Source organism: Falco punctatus (assembly GCF_963210335.1).
Source record: "Falco punctatus genome assembly, chromosome: 9".
NCBI classification, from domain to species: Eukaryota; Metazoa; Chordata; class Aves; order Falconiformes; family Falconidae; genus Falco; species Falco punctatus.
In genome coordinates this window covers 10,757,609-10,784,156 of record NC_137589.1, presented here as the reverse complement: position 1 = coordinate 10,784,156, position 26,548 = coordinate 10,757,609, and the positions used below count along the sequence as shown (strand labels likewise).

Here is a 26,548-nt window from a genome sequence, read left to right as displayed (position 1 = left end):
TTCACCACACCAGGTACAAACTTACAACAGCTCCAACAAACCAGCTACACCGCCCCAGGCCCCTGTCTAGGCACTGCGTTTCAAGTTCAGAGGGGCTTATTTCACCTACCCCAGGACCACGCTAAGCAAAACAGGGCTGCACTTTAATGCAACCTTATACAAACTTTGAGGCTTCAGCGTAAGAGGGATTTAACATCCCCCCTTCAGTCCAGAAGTGCTGCTGCTGCACAGTACTGCCGTACGGCTCCCAGCCACGACGGCTGCTCTTCACACCCTGCACGGCAAGAAGTGCACAAGGCATCCCAATAAAAAAAGAAGGAAGCCATTCCCTTCTTGGTGCAAGCCTGGAGTAGCACAGCCCAGAAAAAATCAATAAAACATTTACCTTATTCTAAGCCAGGAGAGAGACCGTGTTGCTCAGGGAAGAAGTAGAACCTTTCTCTGCCAGCTTCGGGGGCCAAATGAGAGAGGCCAATTACTCCACAAGGCCTAATTAAGCACACAGCTGCCATCATTACCACAAACAGCACCAGCTGTGGCCAAGGTAGCCCCGCTCGTCGGTGGCAGGGGGTGACCCAAGGGGCTCCCTTCCAGCTTGAGGGACAGCCCTGCCCCCCAGGCTCCTACAGGAGCTGTGGGACCCGCCGCCCAGCTGAAGCGAATTCGCAAGGGGCCGAGGCAATCATGATGCTGGAACGGAAACCAGCTGGGGGTGCTCGCACCAGCCCGCTGGGGGGTGTTGGCAGAGGGGTGCTTGTACCAGCCCACTCCCAGGTGCGCCCTGATGGCTGCAACGGCCACCCAGCTCACCTGCACCTCTTGCCAGGGCACATTAAGAAAAACTGATGCTATAACAATAAAAGCAGAGGTCTGCAGAGCCAGTGCAACCACAAAAATGTAAAAAGCAGCATTTTATCCTAGTACCCTTCGCCATAAAGCTTTTCCAGTGAAGACAGCGGTGGAGCCCTTCTGTTTGCCAGCAGCCAGACCGGACAAGGAGACAAGCATCATGGGGCCATGAAGCAAACGCTACTTGACTTTAGCCATAGCCCCATGCTCCTTGTCCTAACTTCACAGCTGAGTAAAAACAGAATGACTCACGTCTCCCAGATGTAGCTGGGGATCTCTCACACAGCAAGGGCAGCTCAGGGAAATGGAAGCAAAACCCACCTGGGCTGCACAGAAAGCTTTTATCCTTCCACCCATGCAGTACTCCACAAGTTACCGCATTTATGCTGAATCACCATTTTAAGGCTGGTAAAAGTTCTTTTCCTTTTATGGACCAATGTGACAAAGCAAAAAGTTGTTTTATTTCATTGAGAAGTTTATATTTTGGCATACACTAAAAACTGCAATTTAAATATACATCTGCGCTCAGATACAAGTAGTTAGGGGCTTACCCACCACTTCTCTTCCCCTCCTTACGCAACTGTCCAGTCTTAAACCCAGTTTACAAAGAAGTTTTGAGTTTCATAGGTGTGTGTATTTCACAAGCCTTTATGAAACTGGAAAAAAAAGCCGCTATTTTCTTCTTGATGCAGTGGACCCAGAGCTAAGTATTTCCTTGTACTTCTTCCACTTTTTGATCTGTGTTTTCTGATTGTCCCCACCCATATCAACTAGCTCCATTGAATGACATATTTTTAAACAAAATCAGGTTTGTGATTTCAAAAGTACAACCTGAATTCATTCCTGTAAAGGGTCTAATGTGAAAGTGGGCCCTGAACTAATCTCATTTTTACTTCCCTTAATCAAGAATGCTTCCCCTTCCCTATGCAGACTGCAAGTTCCTTAGGAAAAGCTACAATTAATGCAGCTAGCACGCAACAGCTGAAAAAAACATAATAATTACTTCTCTAATTCAGTAGAACATGCTCCTAATTTAAACAGATGTTACTATATTTACTACTCTAATGCTAAAACTCTGTGACTCCTCCAGGAAAACACAGCTGGCTTCTTAGACTTGGCCCACAGCTTATAAAAGGGGAACAGTGCATTATAGAAACAGCATCTGTCAAAACACACAGTCATGGCCCAACACTCGGACACGTAACCCCAGCGCCGACCCTGGGCAGATGGTTGGTTCCAACGTCGAAGTGTAGTATCTTCATTTATCTTTGCAGAGCCCCAGCAGCAGCAGCCCCAGCTGAGCAGTGCGGGCTGCATCATCCCTCTGCAGGCAGAGGACGCCCTGGGAAAGCAGAGAGCAGGTCTCCACTGGCGAGCCAGCGATGGTCTGTGTGTGGCAAACACCCGTTTCTGATACCCTGGACATGGGGTGACGCGTGGCTACAGCTCTGCACCACCCGCAGCCGCCAGCCTGGGACCAGACCCTTTGCCAACATTTTTGAGTCATTTAGCCAGATCTATGCCTAAAGCAACATGCAGAATAGATTTTATTATTCAAGAGAGAGGATTTTTGTATTTGAAACGTGACTAATCTCCTCCCTTTCTTGGACGAAGTTAGGCAACACCCCCAAGGAAGAGTTACAAGTTTTACCGGGGAGGAGCAAACCTTCCCAGCGTTACAACACATGGCAGCAGGCAGAAACCAGCCACACGGCTGTACGACCACACACGCTCCGTGCCAAAACACACCGAGGGGTTCAGTATACTCCGGGAATGCAAGTCAATTGTTAACTCACTTTATAATAAAGGCATATCCATTATTTCTGTTCCAGTTCCATGAGAGAGCAGAAGCAGTGGTGCGCAATCAAACACTGGGTATGGGGAACCGTTCTGAATTGCTGCTTTTTGCCAAGAACTTCGTTGACATATTACAACAAATACAGAAATAAAAAGAATAAGCCCGATCCGTAGCACAGAGTTCATAAACTTTGTGGTTTGAAGCCACTTCTCAGAAGTGGTAAAGAGCAGAGAGCAGCTCCTGCCGAGGCCAGCAGCTCCCATCCCGCTGCGGGGCCCGGCCGCTGGGTTTTCCTTTGGGGCATCCCCTTGCCGGGCACCCCCACCCAGCCCCTGCCTCCCAGAGCTCTGCGGCTGGAGCTGATAAGGGGCTGAAGGCTTTAAGGCACAGAGTTGGAAGAAGTAAGAGGGAGGCCATATCAAAAGAAAACCAGGCTGGGTTAGTAAGGAGGGCAGCACATGCAGGGAGATGAAACACAGTACAAGTAACACAATGTGAGATTTAAAGCGGTGAAGAAAAGAGCCATAGCAGTCTTCAGGGTATAATCTATTTATACAGCTCATGTAACTTCTTTCAGGTATGCTAAGGACTTGGGCAAAGCAAACGTGATAAAAAAAATTGATAATTTTTTTCTGTCTGATGCGGGGCCAGAGACTCAGCTTTGTATTCCCTGCTCAGGAGCACAATTAAGTGTCAGTGCCACCCACAGCCCCACACAAAACACTCAATCAGTTCACTTGTGGTAATGCAGCAGTAACTGCTAACAACTGCAAAACTGGAGTCCTGAAATGGGCTCTACCCCTGCCTTTCCCTGAGACCGTGGTGGAGAAGCAAAAAGTGAAGCGCTTCCAGAGGACTTTTTGCCTGAAAAACTCCCAAAGAATGATGAAAAGTAGAACAGACCAGGAAAGCAGTCACCCCGCAGTGATCTCACGATGTATTTGCATAAATCCGAGTAACTTTCGGAGCAGTACACTGAACAGAATCATACTCTCTGTGATGCGCAGGCGTCAGCCTTTTCTGTGTCTGTTTTGGGATTACTAGGAATATACAAGGCATCCTGTACTCTTCTGGGGAATCCCTGTTGAAATAGACAAAATAATCCATCCATGTAATATTCATCAGTTAGCTCAGTGAAGGCCTTGCTTACAGAAAAACGCTGCACCTTATTTTGAGAAAAAATACTTATTAATTCATTAAGGGACAATCATCATCTGAAGTAATGATTTTAGATATCTTTTTTTAACTAAACAGTCAAAGCTCATAGCCTAGCCCAAAAGCAAAAGTAAAAATGCGTGAGAGTTATAATAAAAGCTATTTTAAGACTGAATTAAAAGCTGTAAATTTAAGATATTTGTTTCTAAATTATTATTTAATTGGTTGAGAAATTACAAACAACTGAGTAGGTAAAATGATAAATCATCAGGGAACACTAACTGTACATCATGAGTAATAATTCCCTGGAAGTGCAAAATTTTACACCGTGAATAACAGCTTTTAATTAAAGGAACGCTTAATTTCCGATGTCAAAGTTGCTAACAAGCTGCCCCACCACCTGTAAAGTACTATTAGAGCTGAGCATTTTCCTGCTGTAAACATTCTACAGGCTGTTGGTGGTAAAACCATCTCCGCTGCAGATGCACGCAGCGAGGCGCGTGTACCGAATCCAGTACCACACAGCAGCAAAACATATCCCAGGAGATTGCATGCTTAAAATTATTCTTCTTGTTCTTCCAGCCACTGGGCTGCGAGTACCTTGCACTGACTTACCACAGCGCACAGCCTGTACCAGGTTCTGGCTTCGGTGACAACTGCAACAGGCGATGGCTGCCCACACACCCCCAGGCGGCCCAGCCGACGTGTGCCACAGCAACGTGCTCTTACGCAGGCAGTTATCGCAGGGAGCTGAGCTGCAGCAAGAGAAAGCCCAGGTCTCCAAGGGCCCCTGAAAACTCAGTCATCAAAGAATCAGCCATTCAGACCGCTCGTGTCAATACCCAACCCTGCCAGTAACTATTTCCAAGAGCCCTGACTTCCTTTTAACCCCAATGCATTCACTTCCACATTTGGGGATGATGAATGGAAAATAAGTTTTCAAAAGTGGTTCCTGTTGACTGAGTTCCGCTCCAGATTTCCATCCAGGCGGATGCCTTCCACCATCGACAACGCAGACCGCTTTTGATCACGCAGTTGCAGACAGTTGACATTGTTCTCCTTCCTTGCTGCTGACCATAAGCCCAACCACCCACACAGCCAGATCTCTCACCTTCTGCTACCAGTACCAGTAGTCTGTTGCATTTCCAAAACACAGAAACTGGGAGAACTGGATCCTTCTGGGGTAGCGGCTGAGTGGCAAGAGCTGAGCTGCAGCAATACTCAGCACCTCCGCACTACCCCAGCATCCTCTGCAGCCTGTGCCAAGCAGTGGCAGTCAGAGGCATTTTTGATGCTTATTCTTGTGCAGCAGAGCAGTAGAGGCTGAAGTTTTAAGGGCTGGAGTCTCAGTAGAAGGTCCCACTTACATCTTTACCCCAAATCACCACACCTACGTAGCTACTCTTTTCCTCACTGATACATTTTTGTTAGGAACCACCAAGATACCTTACCCTAAGGTAACATCTGGTGTAAGTTTAAGTTGTCCAGGGTACTAACTCTGCACTTTCATACCTGGTCTGGCTAGATACTCACTTGAGAGGCAAAAATGAGCTGGTTGTACTTCTTGCTGCAAATACTCTTCCTTGAATCTGGCACATCGTCTGCCTTGAAAAATATTATTGTAAAAACTTATTTCAAAGAAACAGCTTAAAACAATTTCTGAAATGCAGAAATTCCATTTATTATATTGAGAATATGAATTGCAAGAAGTCTTGCAATGCATTCTCTTCACTCTAAGTACAATACAGTACACTGTTCTCCACAATAAGTTACAATAAAGGCAAATTTTATATACATATAAAAAGGATCAGTGCCCAGAACTATTTGCACAGCGTATCTGCTATTCAGAAATCCACCATTTAATTCTTAAGTTGCCTTCAGAATTCTTGAAGCAAACTGGATTTATAAACAGATCTTAATTACCTGGTTTGAGAAGGGTTTTCAACTAATTTCTAAATTCAGTGGAGACCATGCAAATGGTTTAACCCCTGAATTAGCATTCTCAGCATTCATTCTATAAACAAATGTATTAAAAATGAGGCATGCCATATGGTAGCATATAAGACAACACGGAGAAAAATGACCTGCCTGCATTTAAACTGTTTATGCATTCCAAAATACCCAAAAGGGAAGTAGCGAAGTAGTAGTGCCATTGTACAAGGCACTAATGAGACCACAGCATAATTCTGCTTATGCATGCTCAAAGAAACAAACGGACAAGCAAACAAAAAAACACCAAAAAAAAACCCCAACCAACAACCCAAACCCCCTAAAACATCCTCAAACTGAAAAAGTGTGAAGAAGAATAAGGCTACTAGGATCATCAGTGGAACAGAGACATTGTATGAAGAAAGACTGTAATAGCACTTGCTTTTTCGGTCACTACAACAGCTAAGAGTATATATGACTGCCTTCCAAAAATGTCAGGAAAATGCCAGAAAGAGAAGAAGAAACCAAAAGGACAACACTGGCATAATAGCAAATGGGCTGCTTGTAAATTTATATGGGAATGAAAAGATGGTTCCTCAATGTAAAGGATGAGATGTACAGGCAGGGCTTTTGAATAAGGAGGAGGGGGGGGGGGCAAAAATCTTTACATGAATGAGTTCAATAGCATAGCTCAGTTTATAGAAGGGATTCTGTGATGTGGCATCTACTGTGGGAAAAGACTCGACCCAGAAACACCCAGCTGGAACATTCCCAACTTGTCTGATACCACCACTGAGATAAGAAGGTGGTGTCTCTTTTGCAGTGTGAAATTACATTACATGCTCTAAAATTCCACTTAAAAAGATTTTCATTCCCCCCACCCCCCCCCATGACTTATTCTATATTCAACCATGTAAATGTCAGTTAATACAGGCAACGCAGCGCCAAGCCCTTGCTGTGCAATCAGCAACCTGAACAGCTGGCACACCAGCCAGCACGCCCCGCATCCCTTCCACGGTGAGAGTCTTTTTCACACCTTTCTCTTGTTTCTACAATGGGGTGTAAGTATAGTATCCTTCAAGTCACAGTGCAGTGAGCCATACAGACTGAAAATACTCAAGACGACACAAAAGATTATTTAATTTAATTTTTAAAATAATGCAAATATAAGAATGGAAATGTACCATGTGGAAAAGTGTTGAGTTGTACATTCCACTGATTTTTCCAATTGATACTGAAGACACTTTCCTCGAACTACATACGCTTTCCAATTTATCTGAGGTGCTTGAACTCGCAAGATATGTAGGTCATAGTGTATCAGTCAAAGAATTACTCGGAAAACAAATACAAGAACCAAAAACCCTCTAAACTCTTCTTCACTGAAAAAAGAGAGGCACTGCATTTTTAAGCTGAATTAAGGCTGTAAAATGATGCTGGTTCACTGTGAATTTGAAGTCATCGAATGTCACGGGGTTGACATTTAACCCACTGCTTCGCTGTTAGTCCTGTAAGCCTGCTTACGGAGGTGAGTCTCGATCTCCTCCCTGAAGACCAGCATCCCAAGGTGTGAGTGAGAGGCCTCGTTCATGGCTTTGGACTGGATACACATGCGGTACTGCTCTGGAGTGAGCTCGTCTGCACAATGTTTCTCGTGCCAGAGGTGAAAGAGACCAGGGACCGGTGTCCTGATCACAATAAGGTCACCGTGCAAGTACTTTCTGTAAAGGTGAACATCCTCACCGCCCCAGCCTTTCACTTCCAAGTCAAAACCCCCTATAAAGACAACATCGGAAAAATGTTACTTCGGCACGCAGGCTCGGTGGAAGGCACAAAGAACGACGGTCCTTGTGTCATGCATTACCCGATCTGGTACGACATACCAGAAATTCTGGAGCAATTCACTTTTAAGTTTTCCATGCCAAAACGTGCCAAACTGAGGGAGAGGAGCTTCAAGCATTCCACATCCTTTGCAGTGGAAACTGCCCAGGGCACAGATCATGCATTGTTGGTGTCAGAAAGTCTCTTAGAAGAGCGTCTCCAAATCGTATTATGCATGACATCCCATGTGACAGCTGCAGAAGACTGCAGGCAAACCTCACTGGCTGTGCTTGTGGGTTATTCTTAGCAATCATAATGGATTTTAGCAGCTGGAAAATGAAGCTGTCATGCACCATATGAAAAGCCCTCTCTAAAAATGCCAACAATTACTCCACAGGTCACAGCTCAAAGAGCCAGATTAAGGAAAGGAACCTTTTCCACCACTTGGAGTTCTCTCGCCTTTCCAGGACCACAGTGGATACTGACCCAGACTCATGCGCAATTTCAAGACTTTAGAATGATGAAGGCTTCATTTAGCATATAGCGCGCACACGGCAGAATGACTGCTATCAGAAGCCAGCCTGTATTCAAGCCACCGGGCAGCACACGGGGCTGTATCACCACACCTTCTGGCAGACCATCGCTCAAGTCTTCCACATTCCAGCGCCCCGAGCTGCTCTTCGTTCTAGCAGCGTGCCACGAGAGGGTGCCAAAGCAGATTTCTAAAGCCTCGAACAACTACATTCAACTACTCAAGGTTATTTACAAGAACAAACTTTAATGCTTCTTGTCTACGTTAGTTGCTTACTTGAGGGGCACATTTCTTTAACACGACTAACTTGCTTCATCACAAAGTACACAAAAAAATGAAAGATTTGTAGAAGTTCTAGAATGGAATGTCGCTATGAAAAAATACTGTGACTCCCTCATCAAATGGGACATCAAAATCCAGAAAAAATTATCTATCTCATTGGTCAAACTGCTCAAGCAAGTCTGACTGCTAGGCATGGGAAAATAATAGAAATAAATGCATTACTTCTCTGTCATTAGATAAGACCAGAGAATCATTTTTTAAACACACAATTACTATTTTTTTTCTAGAGATTCATCTTACCAACAGTCAGAAAGTCTGTCCGATATTGACAAGTCATCCCAAAGCCAAAATCCCGCCAGAAACCAGAATCCTTCTTGTGTACCTGCAATTTTAAAACAGGATTATTTTGAAGTGCAAAATACATTGAAGGAGATATACTGCACTTGGTGGTGTAGAAAGCTAAACTCCTCCGATCATTTGCTCGGTGCAGGGTGCATCATATAACACTTCTAGTATTTCTGTGTCATGCACAGATGTGAGCTTCCTAATTACCTGCTGTTCACTTCACCCTTTGCCATCCGATGCCAAATACTCACGCTCACGTTTCCACTTTTACCTTTCTGCCACATCACCTCTATTTCCTATCTATCTGCTCAGACCAAGCAGTAATTTTTTTTTTAGTTTATTACCAAATCATCTGCTCCCAATACTCTAATTCCTACCCAGGTTCTAAGGTGACATTTGCCTCTTCTTGTTCTGATATGACAAGAAAAGTAAGTTTTGTGATTGAAGTCAGCAACCGTAAAGTTGTTTGATTCAAAAAAGCCAAGAGCAGAGCTGTCAGGCAGGAGCTCTCTCCTCCCTCAGCTGTGACCACCTGAGGCCACAGGCAGAAACTTCCCTCCTAATTTCAGCAGGCTCTTGCAAGCAGCATAGGGGGTGAGGGTTATTATGCTTTTCTTGTAGTAGGGCTGTGGCTCCTTTCTCTCCTCCAAACCTGCCTACCTCACAAGTCCCAGCTGCAAAGCCAATTTTAATTGACACAGTCTCTTGAAAGAGAGTCAGGCTGGACACCGACTGCGGCCATTCCATCTTCAGGCAACAAAGCCCCAGAAATTCAGTACTCACTTCTTTCTGCTGAGCCCCCAATTATCCTTAAAACTATTCTCTTGGTGGGATTTATTTGCTTATTATTTTGACTGCAAGCTTCCCTAGAAGCAATGTTTCTCATTCCAAAATGAAGATGAAATTAGCCGTGGAACAGCCAAGGGTTCTGGCAGATGCTGGATGGCAAAGGTTAAGACACGCAGCACAGCTGTCCACAGCATGAAAAAGGAACAGACTGAGCACCTGAGCGCACCTGGAGTTACACGGCACACCTTCTGCAGCTACCATTTGGTAGTTAGCAAAAAGAGTTGATAAGAGGGAAGCTTATCGAGCACCGTTCAGTTTTTTGCCTTTCACCACTTCTTTGTTTGCTGGAACATAAGACAAAAGCTGCTGCCATGTTATGCCACTATCCTAAAATACTGGCTTTCCAAGCCAGAATTGAGCAACAGATCAGAACTACCAACTTCATTTGATTAATAGCATTCTTTATAAAAAAAAAAAAAGAATGGAAGTAGAACTGCAAGTTTATCTAAGGATGAATTTGGTACTGTTTAATAAGCTTTTCTTCCAAGTGCTTTGCCCATAAGGGAGAAAAGTGTTTAGATGCGCACTGCCAAAGTTGTAAGATGTCCCAAACAGACGATTAAGTTACACTTAATTTTGTTTTAATACAAAGCACAACTAATTCTATCCAGAATAAATCACACTGCTTACCAATTGTTGCTCCACAGGGGGTGGTATATCTTGGTTGGCATAGACAATAGCAGGATTATAAAGGCTGAATACCACAGGATAAAAAACCTTTTTCCCTGAAAATCAAAAGGTAATTGTTACTCACTGTGGGTATACTTTCTGAAGGCAAGAGGAAACTTGAAATATTCTCTTTATGTAAAATATTAGCTATTAGCCATCTAGCGAAAATAAACAAACATAAGGTCTAACTGCTAGGATTTCCCATTTAGGTAGCCCATAATATCTAGTAGGGCAGAGCCTACAGGATTAAAAACAATGTATGTACACACACTTATACATACATTATAGGTACATATTTATATATAGTTATACATACTTACATATAAAATTTATATACATTACATATCACAGTATCACATAAAACGACAGTGACAAATCCTTGCAATAATGGTATAAAGCTAAAAAATAACCACGTCCACGTAACACCTTGCAAAGCTTCAGTTTTATGGGCTTCCCTCTTTCCACAAGGATTTTAAAAGCGTGTACATCCAGGATTGTCCTGCAAGGGCATCAAGCATCACAAATCCCCTGATCATGCTGTGACACTAGGTCTATACCTATCACAGAAACAAGACAAACATTTTTCAAGGATCTCTTGCACTGCCAGTGCTGCAAAGGGACTGACAACAATCTACGAGAATACTCAGTACCCTGATTTGGGCATGAACTCTTGAACGTGCAAGAAGCATTTTCAGATCTCACTTGAAGCAAAGGTGATAAACTTAGTGTGAATCATCAAGCAGCCTCTCAAACTACCTTCCTTGTGAAAGCTCACAAGGCCCTCCTCTCCAAAGTTCTTCCAATTATTTATACATTCATTTCATGAATGTATAAATACTCCATACTTCATTTCACGAAGTGCAGAGACAGGCAAAAATGAAAGAAAAAGCAAGAAACAGAACCCAAATATCTGGCTTATAGCAGATTTTCTTGCCTGTTTATTATGTGAAGAAAAAGTATCTATTCATTCCAAATTGACATTTGGAGGAAATGGTTTCTGGCTGCAACAAATCTGGAATAAGAGTAAGCATTAAAAAAAGAACCCAAACAAATGTTTGACAGGAGAAGATCTTAACTAGCACACTTGTTAACTGAAGAAAGCTTTATCCTTTCTGGCAGAAGCTTGTAGAACCGGCAAGCTTCATATAAACTTGAGAAAAATGGTCAGAAAATTTCAGAGCTTGGGATGTAAACGTGGAACATTAGCTCAGTCTCTGTAAGGAGCACGGTGTGCAGTTCTACTGAAACCATTCGTACGTGATGTGTCTTGCCTACCCAAGCACGAGAAGACATAAACCAAACTTGTCAAGAGATTGCAGTGTAACAAAAGTCATCTTCCACCCTAAGTGCTACATTGAGTTCTGTTAGACAAATTTACATACATTCTAATTGTTAAAGCAATTAAACTGTCCAGCTTTCCTTTAGACAGCCAGATCTTAAGTGTGAAAACTGTACTTACTGTACAAAAAAAAGACAATGTGTTATTAAAACATGCTACGCTAAGGCAAAAGTTATTTCTCAGTCTAAATAGTACGGTGTTTTGTGCACAGAGTATTTTTCATTTTCCTACGTGCATGGTGTTGCATTAGCTCTACCACTCAAGATAGTTGTCTATATACTCAACACAGGTCAGTTTAAGCCAAACAAGACCACAAGACTGTTACAGCAACTGTAAAGGAACATACCGCGCTCAGCATTTAAGCGACAGCTGTTGAGGAACTCTGCTGTGAAATAAACATCAACATCACAGAAGAACATCAGGACCTCGCCCTTTTCCCAGGCTCTGGCGCCCATGTCAAGTCCTCTGCCTCGGTTAAATTCCTCATTCAGAGAGACAAGCGTGTAATTGTGGAAGTTAGTTTCTCTAGAAGAAAAGCAGAGCCAAACCCAAAATAAATCCGTGGAGGGGGCAGAAGGTACCATTTATACTTTTCCAGCATTTTACAGTAACTTCACTCCGGAAATTTTTTTTCAAAGGCAGTTGCATCATGAGGATGAGAAAAAAATACCTGTTCCGCTTAGCTGTCTATTTTAAACATTGAGACACTGTAAAAAGATGGACCACAGTTTTTTATCTTATAACTTCACTCTGCATTTAATCGTTTAGATTAAAAAGGCCTTTTGGCAACTGACACGAACTACCGTGTTGTCTGAATTTACAATGCCATCTCACATTTGTCCCCACAAAGTCGTCCTGACTTGTAAGAAATCCAGAGCAGTATCTCTGTCTTCACTAGGTCAGAGGGGAGAGCAAACGGAGAGCCAGAGATCCGGCATCACGGAACTCATGGATGCCACCGCATCCCCGTTGGTTTGCTTCGCCTCGCTGTTTCATACGGCAGCACAGGTGCCCACGCCTGCTGAAGAGGGAAGGAGCAGCAGAGGGAGACTGGAAACGCACCCAGGGAATATCTTCAAGCAAAGGTAAGCATCTACTTTGGAGATGCTTCAGAGGGCAATGCTTGCAGAGAACAGAGCGAAGACACTGGGCAGCAGCACCACTAGGAAGATAAAGAGCCAGACAAAAGCCCAGTGTGTTCACAGCACCATGAGAAGGGGCATCCCGCAGGGAGTGTGGCAGGGCGGCCTCAGAAACTTGGGGCTGGGAGGCTTTGCGGGAGGAAGCAGAAGCACTCCTCCTTTCCTACAAGATGCTACACACGCCAGGCCCATGCGTCGTCCCATTTTAAGCCAGCGACACAACAGCCTCTGCCTGATACGTCTCACCGAGCAGAGCCTCGGCCAGCGCTGCGAGGCAGGGATCCGGTGGGAGCCCAGCCTATTCCCGGCTAATGGGAACCAGCTCCCAGCACAGGGGCAAGCTGGGGAGCTCAGGCACAGAAGGAGTCCCCTTGCTACACGGTTATAGGTACTATTACCTGTCCCGTTCCTCTGGAGCAAAAAAAAGCAACATCTGGGAATGTTACACTCGTACTACTGTCACGCTATTTGCTGCTGAGCGCGCCACGATGAAAAAGCATTTAAAAACATTTTACAGCAGAGGGCAAGTTTCGGCCCAGTTACCTAGAGGACAGAGGGCAAAGCTCTACTTCTCAGACTCAGCAGCCTACCAGCCTACTTTGACTAGGATTCTCTTCCTTTTCACTAAATAAAATTGATTCTCCAGTGAAAGAGCTATTAAAATGCACATCCCAGTTCCAAAGAACTTCAATTCTGATCGATCTGTTAGCAAGACTGAATAATCGCTGCAAAACTCACGCCTGCTGTTTTTTTTGGACTGTCATATAGAAACCTCAAAGCCACGGCTATTAGTCTTTTTTTGGCCTATAGCTTGATTTTCAGCAGTCTTCTGTCAGACTTTTGCAACTTAAACTGCAAAATGCCAACCAAAAAATAGCGTACTGTGAATAAAGTTTACTTTTCCTGTTAACCTGCAATGGACTATAAAGTTAATTCCTGTTATTTCATTCTTTTTTAAATCCATTTTAAATGCCAATTAATATTGCTTGTATCGACACTTACCTAGCTACAGATTCTAGGATGCTTTTTACTTCTGATAGCCCATCTTGTCCAAAATACACCACTGTGAGGTGAACACGCTTATCCTGATGAATACACACATCCCTATAAGCACAAAGAGAAGCTGACATTAAAAAATTACTTGCAACACAACAGAAGCTTCAGGTACTTAAAAGCTATCGCATTTAAAAGTACTAGAAGATTTAAGTACTCTGGACAGACTTCAACTAGTTTCTCAGGAAAACAAGGAAAGATGTTTTCCCTCTTCTTTCCACATCTATCCTGTTTGAATTGGAAGGTTCCAATACTGTGTGTCTCATTCCAACACCTTATTTTATAGGCAGGAGCTCAAAAGCTGATGTAAATACAAAGATTATGTCCAAGATCATCTGTGTCCAGGTTCACAACACCCCTGGCATTTGGTCTAAAAGGGGTTTTGGTGCAAACTGAGAATCTCTTAAATCCTTTTAGAAAGAATGTTTTCTCCATACAATAGGTTCAATTGCAAACATCCCAAGGCAGTTGCACACAATGTTGGAATCATTAGTTCTGTAGCAAATCCACCAGAACAGGAATTAATTTCAAAAAGGAAACAAAACACTGAAAATCAGCAACATAGCTCACTATATAATCTCATGCACCTACCTAAAGTTTTGCATAAACTGTGCAAATGCCTCAGTTCTTCCAGCAAGAGGGACAATAATGTTAATGATTGATCTAGAAATATCGACTGTTTCACTCTTCACTTTCATGAGGGGTCCAAAAGGTCGGAACAAGGTGACATGTCTGTATTCCATGCCATCCATCTTCTTATAAAACAGCTCATACTGTGTCCCCTTATCTCTTTCTGTACGATAGTAACCTGAAGAATAAGTCACACAAGTAATTCGTAAAGTCAAAGATCCCAGCAATTGTATTTCAGAAACACTGTTTTTCCTAAGAACTACAAAGAAGGGAAAAATAAAGCTTTGGGGGCAAAGCTTCTGGGTTTTTCCTAAAAACAAATAAATAAAAATCCACAAACCATTAGCAATCACAATCACCCTCCTACCCTCTTACACCAGACCTGAGAAACCATCTCAAACAAACTGCAGCTTCCCCTGCTTCTTAGAGACGACAACAGGTTTTATGGTCCTACATCAACTTCTGAGGCCGAATTAATAGTTGGGTCTTCCCAACAAAAAGGGAATCCAAGTATTTGCTATGGAAAAGGATGGCTGAAATCTAATATTGCCTGCTCTCAAGCCCTTCGGTAAGCATCTTCCCGTGAGCTAGCCCACAGTACAAGCTGAGATCATCCGGCCAGCAATCAACACAACACAAGCTGTGGGCAGAACAAACGACACAATAACTTGCTTGACAAAGCCTGCAAAATCCGAAATGTGATATCTAAAAAAATACCATGTGTGATAAATGCTGGAATGCTTTAAAATTGTTTACACTGCTGACCACTAGCTACAGTGCTTTCTATTCAATAAATACAGACAGTGGCGTTTTACTACAGCCGTGGTCCTCTAAGGACACTTCTACATAGATGTAGCACTTTGAGAAAACAGTATCAGATCTCTGTAAATAGGATTACCTGTTTAGAGATATTTCACTCCTAACAGGTAGGAAAATCCATCCCATTCCGAACACAGTCCCTTGATTTTGAGGACTGTTAAGGAAGCAAGTTGAGCCAACAGCCTCTCTAATTTTACACCACAAAGGAAAAGACCAAGGCTCATCCACAGCTTCGACTGAACAGAGCTCTGCCCTGTTCATTCCCTATCCACGCTAACCTGAGAGGATGAAGTGATGACAGGAAAATTCCTCCCACAGAACCGCCCTATACTCATCCCACCTCTGCTCTCCTCTCTCACCCACAAGGAAAGGGAATATTCTACAGAAGAAACGTAACTAGGCTGTCAACTGAACAGCTCCCAGTGGAGCTGGCCAGGCAGGCTACTGGGAGAGCTATGAACAGCTGGATCCCCAAGGGCGAGGAACACCCCTGCCCGCACACCATGCTCCCAGCACATTCCCAGCCACCTGACCTGCCTCTGCTCCTGCCAGCCAGCCACCAGAGCTGCCGAAATCCTTGCCAGCCTCCCACCCAGCAAGGCAGCAGGGCTCAGCACAGCAGCACTGCTCTGCTGACACAAGGCACTGTCTTTTGTGCCCACTGTTGACAGTGACCTTCTTGTTGCTGTTGTCTTTTTCACAGCTGAAATCGAGAGGGGCCAAGATACATGAAGGGAGCAGCCCTCAAACTTGGACAAACAAACCCAAGCTGCTCTATCTCAGGAACTAGAAAGAAGTGATCTTACAGCTTTGCTTCTCTCCCTATCTCCAGGCAAATATTCCTCCGTGCTCCCTCCCTCCCATCCAACACAAGAAGGAACATGATGCACACACCACCTTGCCCCAACTTTTCCCCTCCCCACCCCAGGCTCCCTTTACAAAGCCTCCTTTTCCCTAAATCTACCCAACACCCTCCACGTCCCTCTGCCGCAGCCTCCATCTCCAAACCAAACCCAGTTGGGTTCACTGGTGTTCCCTCTCCTCCCGCCCCACAGCCCCCCGCACTGGGAGCTCCCCCCCCCCCCAGCAGGCACTGTCCCCGGGGCGAGCCACGCATGGGGACCCACTCCCATGTGGGGTCTCTGGGAGATGGGGTGCAGCACAACAGCCTGGTGCCGGCACGCTGGAAGTTAACTGAAGTGACTGAATCTAACCTTCCAACTGGAATGCTTTTTATCCTTAGAACAAAGTTCTGCAGTGCACTCCTTTAAGAGAGAGAAATCCACATCTACTCCTTTGTGAGCACAGAGCTGCGTAACAGACACACCACATTTTAATGCTCAGGTAAAGCACAACAGTCTCTAATCAGTATTAATTACACATATTAAAAGGGCATTTCCAACAATGGAAGACCGCAGCATGGCCTGTTAGAAGCAGGAAAAGATCCAAAATCCCTCTCAGTCCTTTCCCGCTCCGAGCCTTCGCGCTGCATAGTCCAGAGCTGCAGCCTGGAAACAGCTTCTTGCGTCATGGCAGCAGCTGACGACTCACACGCAATGCACAGCAAATACCCAGTACCGGCACTCCCGCGTAAAGTAACATTCAGTATTGCATACTGTACCCCTTTATCTAGGATCCAAAAGCTGTTTACAGACAAAAAACACCATTTATAATGCAAGTGAAGTTTTAAAAAAGCATGTCATAGTTGGCAATAGATGATCTTTAACCAAAGGATAAGCTTAGATGTCAGTCTACAACAGAGAGTTGCAGTATAGAACCAAGATTTCTAGATTAAAGTAACTTTTTAAAAAAAAAAAAAAAAAAACACACACAAAAACACACTGCTGTAACTTCATAAAGGCCTTAACATGCAAGTCCAGATTTGAGTAGTGCCTTGCCAACATTCAATTGCTGGAATAGAAGATTCCTAACTTGAATCTCAACATCCTACCAGCACCACACTTATTTTAAATACTAAGTATGTGCTCCTCAAATCATTCTCCTTGCTATGAGCTAACCTCCATAGGTAATCTACTAATCTGAACACTTTTATAGGATTAAAGCTTCTATACACAGAAGCCAGAATTGAGAACAGCCAGAAAAAGAACCCACATCTGCGTTACTTTTTCATGTATTCAGGTTTTTAACACTTGGGACTGACTCACGTAATAAAACCTGCTATCTCACCTTCCAGCTAGCACACACTGGCTGCCATCCAAAACAGAGCTCTATAAGCAAAGAGGTAAAAAGGAGCAGAAATAATTTAACAGCTGTTACTCCTGGTCCATGAAGCTTTACTCCCCCCACAGAAGTTCTGTTTCTCACCAAGCAAATTAAATCTAGGAATACTGGGGATCAATTGCTATCAAAGCCAAAAAAGCTGTTCTCCTATACTCAAATATTTTTACCTTGTTTACAACTAGCAAGAAAGCTACCCATAAAGTGTCCAAGGAATTTAAGACTATGTCCATATTTTTTTAAATTTTTTTTGTGTATTAAAATCCTGTTGAAGTTCCTGGGACACTGACCAGCTTGTCCTATGCAGGACATCTGAAAGGGGCTGATCGCATGCCAAACAGCCCCCACTGTTCTGTGGATGGCAAGGACTCACGAAGAGTTTGAGCTCGCAGCATTGGGATAATCTATTTTAACACGCCAAGGATGGATGGGGAGTCTTCCCTTGAGATTCAGACCAAAACATAGCTTCTGGCCTTTGCCCAGTTCCAACTGGAAACACAGAAGCAGGAGAAATGGACCCAAGACAGCAGCACTTGAATTCTGGTAGACATTCAATAATGAGACTTTCATTAGCTAATTGATAAGTAACTGCTGAAAATATGTGAAAGCTCTGTTTTCTAAAGGTTAATTTTAAATATCTACCCAATGGAAGAACTTTTAATCTCTTCACAAAATGAACCCATTACACTGATAAACATAACCCAAATAAACCAGTTACACTGATAGTAACATACAGACAGATGTCCATGAAGGCTCCTTAGTCAGTTTTGCATCACTATTCAAGACTTTGTATCACAGGCTTCTGAAGAAAGAGGACGGACAGAGGCAATACTACTATACTCTTCCCACCTTACTTATCCTCTTTTTCTCTATATTACCAAACACTGATCCCAAAAGAAATCTATTTTTAATCCAGGGCTATTTTAGAATGCCCAATTCAGCAATTAGATTAATTGTTTGTAGTCCTAGGCCCCTTCATTTGTGAAAATATGTAATATTGCAACTTTTATCTTCTCCAGGGATATTTTTCTTCCAAGGGGAATAGCATACGCCTGTTTCTCATACACTTAGATCAAATGGAAATCTTAGAGAAAAAAAACTTCAAAGTGCTTCTCAAACAGCAACTGCAGAACAAGACTTTTTAAGGTCAGATTTTTGTTCTCTTAATATTAGAAATTTGGAAATTTCATTCTGGGTTGCAGCAAAACAAGAAAAGGTAACAATGCAGCAAAGAGCCCCACAGAGCTGAGAATCTTGCCGATTTTCTCTTCATCAGCAGGGCAAGTCAAACAAGCCTTGTGAAAAACATTGTGGAGCTTTCAGAAAGTATCCTTGTAGTTACATTGTAAATTCTTTTTTTAACTTTTTTTACTTGGTGGTGTTCCCTGAAACCTGCCAATAGCCACAGTGCGGCTGTGGCAGCTCTGCCTAATGACAATTCCAAAACAGATTTGCATCATCACTTTGTCTTGCCACACTAAGAAAACCAACATCAGTTTGGATAACACTTGAACAGGTTACAGCTTCCTTGCACCACTGGGAGAAGTCAGACTTCCTTCATGTAGGGACCACAGAGGCTGAGCGTGCAGTGAAGGAGCTGCATGAACAGTTAAATTGAGGGCACAGACTAAAAAAACAAAGCAACAACAAGGGAGTTAGCATCCATCAGCACGTATTTTGAAGTTCTTTGGTCCTAGGCAGTGCTAGAGTAATAAAAAAAAAAAATCAGTAGAATGAGACTACCATGTATTATTGTGTAATTAAGTGCACTTTTTCAGAAAAGTTTATTCAGCGGATTTCTATTTATAAAACAAATTTAAATAGGCAGAAGGCAGATTAATTTTAAATTCATGTTTTTAGTCTTTGTTGTCACAAGTGACTCCAATACAGGTAAATCCTAAAACACAATGATGCCTTTACAAAACAAAACAGTGCTATTTCACTGATGGGCATCAGAAGCAACATAAATGCTGGGGAAGAACTGTGGACATGAAGAGATACCATTAGGTAAAACTGCCTATATGAAAAGAGATTCTGAACTTACTACGGACTCCAAATTCTCTAAGGATTTCCCAATACACCTGGAAGTACATACCACGAAAGGTTAGATAGCTCAAGGTTTAGCCTAGCATTTCACAAGTCTAGGAAAAAAACCTGACATAATTCCCAGAACCAGACATCTTACGACACAGGCGGTTCCTTCTGAATATGGGGAAGAACTTCTTTCCCCTGAGGGTGACGGAGCCCTGGAACAGGCTGCCCAGAGAGGCTGTGGGGTCTCCTTCTCTGGAGACACTCAAACCCGCCTGGACACCACCCTGTGCAGCCTGCTCCAGGTGAGCCTGCTTTGGCAGGGGGGTGGGCTGGGTGATCTCCAGAGGTCCCTTCCAGCCCTGACCGTGCTGTGATTCACCTACATGAAAATTTAGCCTGCTGAGGTAGGAAGCTAGAACACTTCTAGAATAAAAATGCCTTTTTCTAGTTTAGCTTGTACTTGTGGCACAGTTTTGTGGGTTTTTGTAGATTGGTATGCGTTAGTTTTGAGAAAAAAAATTCCTGCAAGTCGGAACAAAAGCAAAGCCAGTTTATATTAAGCGTAAAACATGATGGTTACACATTAATTATCATGTTTTCTCTTTTGCCCTAGAACCCACAAAAATAATCCACACATCAAGTTTCTCAGCCTCCTGTTTCAAACGGCAGAAAACTCTACTCTTAGTCCTAAATCACTTATTACAAAGTATCAGCAATTGAAGAGGATACAGAACTTCAACTATTTGCTTTAACTCAAGGCAGCTTTAACAAACTGTTTCTCTAAGTGAGCAATGCTAATCTGAAACAATTTAGTTGTGCTCTTAGGACAGTAGCAGGACCTGTTGGGGCTTCGACAGATACACCAAGTCCACTGTGAAACTGAATCCACCCAGTTTATGACAGCTTAAGGGAGCAGTATTTCCCAAATAGGAACGCCTCAGCTTTCCAACTGGACTTCTATCAAAACAAGGATGCACAAAGTGACAATGGCAGCAGCGTGCTAGAGTCGCAGTGCTGTAGGGCAAGTGACCTGCAGGTACTACCACCAGTGGTGCCATTGCTCACCTCTTGAGTTTTGGAACAATGGGGGGGGGGGGGAGAAAGGTGTTAATATTCAGAAGCAACCTTTTTTTTTTTTTCCAGCCTAGTGTTTAAGTTAGCCAGTAGCATTCACACATACAAACACAGAGAATACCCACACAACCCACAAACTCTGTTTGAAAAAAGATACTGATGTGTGTCACCATGGCTAGCTGCTAACATACCCATACAAGCACCGGCATAAAAATACTTTTTCTATAGTTCCTGTAACCGTATGCTTGAAGAGACTGCCTTTACAGCAACAGGAAATGAGTTTGATTTCCAAAAATAATCATCAATATACTGGGTGTGAATAGAGGCAGAGTTACAAAGTACAGTCCTACAGTCCCAAATGTGCCTGCTTTCTTTTGGGTGTGTTCAGTCATTACAGGCAGTCCACTAAGAACAATAAACTGCTATTTTAGTAATGGTAAAAATCCACTACAGCGTAAAGCAGTATCTAAAACAAAGGAAAAGCAGCTGCACAATTAATATACAAAGAAATCAGTAAGAGGACTGCAAGAATGAGCACCTCCAGATAAAACAGGATAGTTTTAAGTGAAAACTGCAGGAACAGCCTAACACTGCGCTGACTGTGTTACACAGACACAGCTGAGTGGATTCCCCACCCCACCTTCTGGAAGGAAGAGTCCCTGCATTAAACTTTAAACACAGTAGCTGTTACAAGTGGAGACTTTTTGCACTACAGACCAATTACATCATCTTAGACTGAAAGAACGGATTATTTCAAGGCCAACAGTACCTCTCTCCAGCATGTTTGCTTAATAGTGCAGACATCAGTACTGCTGAGATCCAGGATCCCTTTTACAGTAACGTTCTTATAATATGGTCCAACTTTTGTTTTGTTTGGGTTTGTTTGTGGTGGTTTTTTGGTTTGTTTGGTTGGGTTTTTATGGCAGCATGAACTGTAAACTGTAATACTGTAAACACAAGAGAGGTACTAGAGCCGTTTTTTATAATACTTATCTCCATCAGCATTACGCTCTACCTTGAAAGCCAGCTTCTATAGGAATTGTCACTAATGCATCTTCTAAGGGTGTCACTAAGTGCTGAAAGCGTAACTGCTATATTTGCTTTTATAGTAATCTGTGTTCTGCTATTCGACTTACACGCACTGAGAGAGAACAAGAGAACAGTTCAAGGTCACACAGCTTAGAGGACCCCATAACTAATACACCACGAAGGGTCTATTCAGGACACCAAGTTCTTCAGCTGATGTGACCAGAACACGTTAGCCTACCAACGCTCTCCCTCCGACTTGAGCATGCCAGCTCTTAAAAAAAGAGTCAAAAGCCTGAATATGAACTAAAAGTGGCATAGAAACGAGTGAAGAAAAACCCTGTAGCTTCATACTGAATAGCTTAACCACACTGGAACAAGAGGCATGAATCGATTTCTGCCTCCCGCTGCCACCAGTTTCACTGGAAGTCTTTCAGTTATTTAGTACCACAAGCAGTTGTGTCACACTGAATTCAGCTACAAACAATTATGAATGCCTCAGCATTTTAAGCGGATACAGCTTCCCCCGTACACTTCTTTTGCTAAGCCCTTCTTCTGAAATGGATTTCTCGCTCCTCACAAAATGTAAAATAATGAAACAGTAATATTCTCATCGTTAGAAACAAAAGTTCTTACTGTGTAATTACTGTTCAAGGCTGTATTCAAGTAGGTAAAACTCCTAAAAATACAAACATCATTAAATGCCTGCTGTGACATTCCGTTAATGGGCTGGAAAGCATGTAATACACATACCTTCTATGAAATCATTTTCACTATACAGCTGCCTCTCTCCTACTCCATCATCTTCATCTTGTCCATCTTCTTCATCTGGATTATTGATAACTTCTAGGCCAGCCTCAATAACTTCCACCAATTCATCGCGCTTATCTTTTCTAACGGGTTTCTCTTCCGGATGCCGAGTGAGCCCCATCTCCAGCTGGAATACTTTCATGGACGTAAAGCTTTCAAAAGGAATGACGCCATATTCACTAGGCAGTTTGGCCCCCATGCTCACCTCAGCTTTGTCAATCTGGGAATGAAGAAACTCTAGGAGATCATTGGGTGCTTGTTCTTTGGTGCCCTGGTAGTTCATACCATTGACCTTGGGGCTCTTTTTTTCCTGCAGGGATTTCAATTTATCACTCATTTCCTGAAGTTCTTGCTTTAACTGGGCAATCTGACGTTTCAGACTAGTAGCTCGATTTTGATAGTGCTCTTCTTGTTCCTGCAAGAGAGCTTGATAGTATTCTTTACCCATGTTTTCTCCTACGACACCCGGTAGAGATCCATTACCATCTGTTTGTGGAGCACACTCAAGCAAATACATGAGCAAGACTAAACTGAATAGTAAAGCAAGGCCCACTAAGAGCCAACGAGTCCTGGCTTGAATTACTAAGCCTCTTCTGGGCATTCTCAAATTACTGCTGTTTCCAACCCAAAAAGGTGACTTATCTGCACATCCCTTCCAGGGAGCATCACCCCAGAGTTCAAAAGTTAGAAAGAGCGCAAAAGCATGACTGTAATAGTTACTACAGGTTTTGATAAAGTAGCTGATGAGCAGTTTTCAACCTTTGCCTTACTCGGGTGTCATTGCAGAGACACAAATCTGAAGTTCCTAGGTCATCCATAACCATCAACTACAAGTTTGGTTGACGCCATACAATTTGTTCAGGATTTCCTACCCCAAACAAAAAACCCTGCAGAGGGAGAGGAAGATGGAAGACACCAGGAAGGAGTCATATTTCCATTTCCTAATTCAGCCCCAGTTGAAGGGGTTTTGCCTGTTTGAAGTTCAGTGAGGAAAGTCTGCAAAAGTAATTTTATAAGCTTTGAACCAACAGCAATTTTTTTCCCCCCACTATGTGTAAGTGAGAGCAGTCTACAGCTTAGTAACAGTAACTTTCATAGACTAGTCTGGCTTCTCCTTTGGCACTTGAGTATTTTATTCCACTTCCCCTCCTTTCCTTGGAATCTGCGGTTTGAGTCAGCAAAATGAAGACAGAACCTAAAATTAAAAGAAAGGTGCACATTAGAACTACAAAGCAGCCAGTCATTTGGAAAATACAGGAACAAAGTCACAACACATGGATGCAAAAGACTGCTGGGGGAAGGGGTGGGAAATGAGAAAGAGAAAACATTGTTCCTTTCCATTGCATTACCCACCAGTGATTCCCTTTGATACAGTGTCTGGAAAATAGCAATATGGACAGTCTAATGAAATACATTTTTCACATCGCTAGCTAAAGCAGTAAGGGCTCTTCTAGCCTCATCAAGTTTTATTTGCTTTAACTCCCCCATTCCTTCTTGGGTTTTTTTTGTTGTTTTATTTTGTTTTCCTCTGTGGGAGGAAAAACACACCAACAAAACCCATGCCCTTCCTACTCCCCTGAACTAAAAAAAAATATTCCAAGAACCACTCTGAAGCAGCAGCAGCTTGCATTTCCATTTGCTTTAAGTAAATATCTTTTAGGCAATAATTATTCACGCACAAATAAAGTATTGCAGATTTAAAGTTCACAGGAACAGCATTTCAGAATAGGTCAAATTCAACAGAAATTTAAATTCAAATCCCAATTTGCAACTGATGAAAGGGAGCCTCAGACTAGCCATTCACTAACATTTCCACGTCTTGGTTTGGTTGGGCTAGCATGAAGAGGCGAGGCCCGTCTGCACGGCTCACCCTCTCACACCGCTGGCCAAACCGGCTCCGAGGAAAAGCCCAGGGAAAAAGGCCACAGTTATGCGAGATGGGGGACAGCAGCAATCCTACCCAGCAATGAGTCCGCTAAATTGCTTGCGGCCCTCTTCAATGACAGCAAAAAGAGCTAAGAGATAAGCTCAGTGCATGCTAGCCCACTTTCAAACATTAATAAAATATTTCTCTTTAAAACTTGGTCGTCAAAAACAAGCGAAGCTCATTAACATTTATCCAGTCCAGGGATGTACTACCTCTACATCCATCTTGACTGTGTTGTGTCATTGTTGTCCAGGGGAAGTTGTGGGACCCGAGTAGCTTCAATTTAGTTCCAGTATGCTTAGGAGATTAGAAAAAAATTGCCCACTTCGATACTCTTCATATATGCTGGGAAAGATTGTTATCCAACATTGCCAGCCGCCCCAAACCCCATCTTCCGCTGTCCTTGCAAACAAGTCACAGTGCCACGATGCACTCCACATGTTTACAAACACCTTGCAGTGTTTCTCCCCTATGTCCTTGGGGCATTTCTTCTTTCCCATTTGGCATCCAGCATCGGGATTTTGCTTTAATAAGAACCAGGTAGCACGTATCAGTGGTATCATAACATTCAGCATCCTCATTTGCAAAAAAGCTCCAATTACGAGGCCTGAAAGACAATGTAATTTATTCACCAACACCAGAGCCTGCGATCGCTGATCCGAAGCTTGCACGCAAGTCATGCACACTAAATTTTGCAAGAACTGCACACCTTGGAGTTGTCCAGCTGAAGTCTACAGGACTGCCTGAAGCAGTTACTAGTACTCCTAGTGCTGAAGTCCCTGCCTATGACCCAGTTAACAAATAAATTAGATATATATGCAGCTTAAAGGCAATAAGTTACCCAAAACTCGGGCTTTTCAAACTCACATAAAGCTACCAGACACTTTGGTACAAAATGAGTAACAGTTTTATCAACTGAATTCTAGAGGACATCTTTTTAAGCCCAAATAAGACAGCAGTTAGTCACTCCTCGCTGCACAAACACATTATATAAATGCAAGTTAAATGCCTACCAAGAGTGATCAACACCAGATGTATTCTCAGACTATTGACCAGGGTCCAGATGTGGTGAATCAAGGGAGACAGAAGAAAAAACAATGTAGAGGATAAAACCAGTTCACAGAAATGATGTAATGCCACCCCTAGCTTTCTTTAGAACAAAGTTGCCCAATGTTTTTTCACATTGCTTCCTGAATTCTTGTTCTGTTAAGACCGCAAGAGGTTAAGCCACAATTAATAACGTAAAGAACCATACGTTTCTTTAAACTTAGACAAATGCTAGAGTGTACTAAAGCCATTCCTTGCAGAATGCTGGCACATCTTAGATCAGTCAAGGCATTTTGAAAAATGATCAAACTACCTGACTTGTATAAAATATTGATAAATCCAGTCCCGTCTATTTTTCACTCATTTCACATCTTACTACTGCTGTCAAGAACAGCAGCACTTTTGCATTGCTGCATACACAAACACAGCTACTGTACCACTACAGAAATCAGCCTTTCAAGTTTTGATGAGATGCTTTTGGTACAGAGGACAGGGCAGGAATGGTACCGGGGACAGGGCAGGGAACACAGCTAAGCCTTACAGCTCAGCAGGGCACAAAGAAGAGAGCTTTGTGGTTTTCCTTTACCTTTCGCCCCCCTTTTGCAGGATAAAGAAAGAAAATGAAGCATGTACTAGAAAGCAGGAGCTAATAATTCTAGTTAAGACTGTCTTAAGAGATTATTTGGGCTACCATGGTACAGTTTGTAACGGGCAGTGCAAGCAGCTGTAAACCACGGCCAGATTTGGTTCACCACTGAACCTGTAACTTAAAGGCGACTACGTCACACAACCTCCTACCACCATGGGCTTTACACAATCAGTAACTGTTGTTAAGTGACAAACAGACACCCCCGAAGCTGGGACATTAGCCTAGCAAGCCTTGATTCAATCCTCGCTCTACCAATAAATCGCCCTGTGTTCAACTTTGATGAGTCATTAAGTTGCTTTAGGTCTCATTCACGTCTTAGAAGCAAGTGACAACAGATTTCCTGATGTGGTGTCAAGAGGACACAATGTACGGGGAGATTAAGATTCCCCCAGACAATAGCAGGGGGCAATGAAAGAACAACTCTGTTCCTAATAACTTTCTTAACCGTGGCCAAATGTACATCGCCATGGTAAGCACGGATTAAGAAAGTCAGCATGCCTCCGCAGGGACTCGCCGCTCGCGCTGCATCACCAA

The 26,548-nt window shown here is 43.1% G+C and overlaps 1 protein-coding gene across 1 annotated transcript in view; it reads right to left on the bottom strand.

Moving 5' to 3' along the window:
• Window positions 1–6,860: 6,860 nt before the first annotated feature.
• Window positions 6,861–26,548, bottom strand: part of CSGALNACT2 (chondroitin sulfate N-acetylgalactosaminyltransferase 2) — a 29,837-nt gene continuing 10,149 nt past the window's right edge. The window contains exons 2-8 of the mRNA XM_080400906.1: window positions 22,335–23,586; window positions 14,352–14,568; window positions 13,710–13,811; window positions 11,912–12,090; window positions 10,188–10,282; window positions 8,664–8,745; window positions 6,861–7,504 (exon numbers count right to left, since the gene is read on the bottom strand). Of these exons, the coding sequence (XP_080257032.1) occupies window positions 7,212–7,504; window positions 8,664–8,745; window positions 10,188–10,282; window positions 11,912–12,090; window positions 13,710–13,811; window positions 14,352–14,568; window positions 22,335–22,992 (1,626 nt within the window). The 5' untranslated portion in view covers window positions 22,993–23,586 and the 3' untranslated portion in view covers window positions 6,861–7,211. The remainder of the gene's footprint in view (window positions 7,505–8,663; window positions 8,746–10,187; window positions 10,283–11,911; window positions 12,091–13,709; window positions 13,812–14,351; window positions 14,569–22,334; window positions 23,587–26,548) is intronic.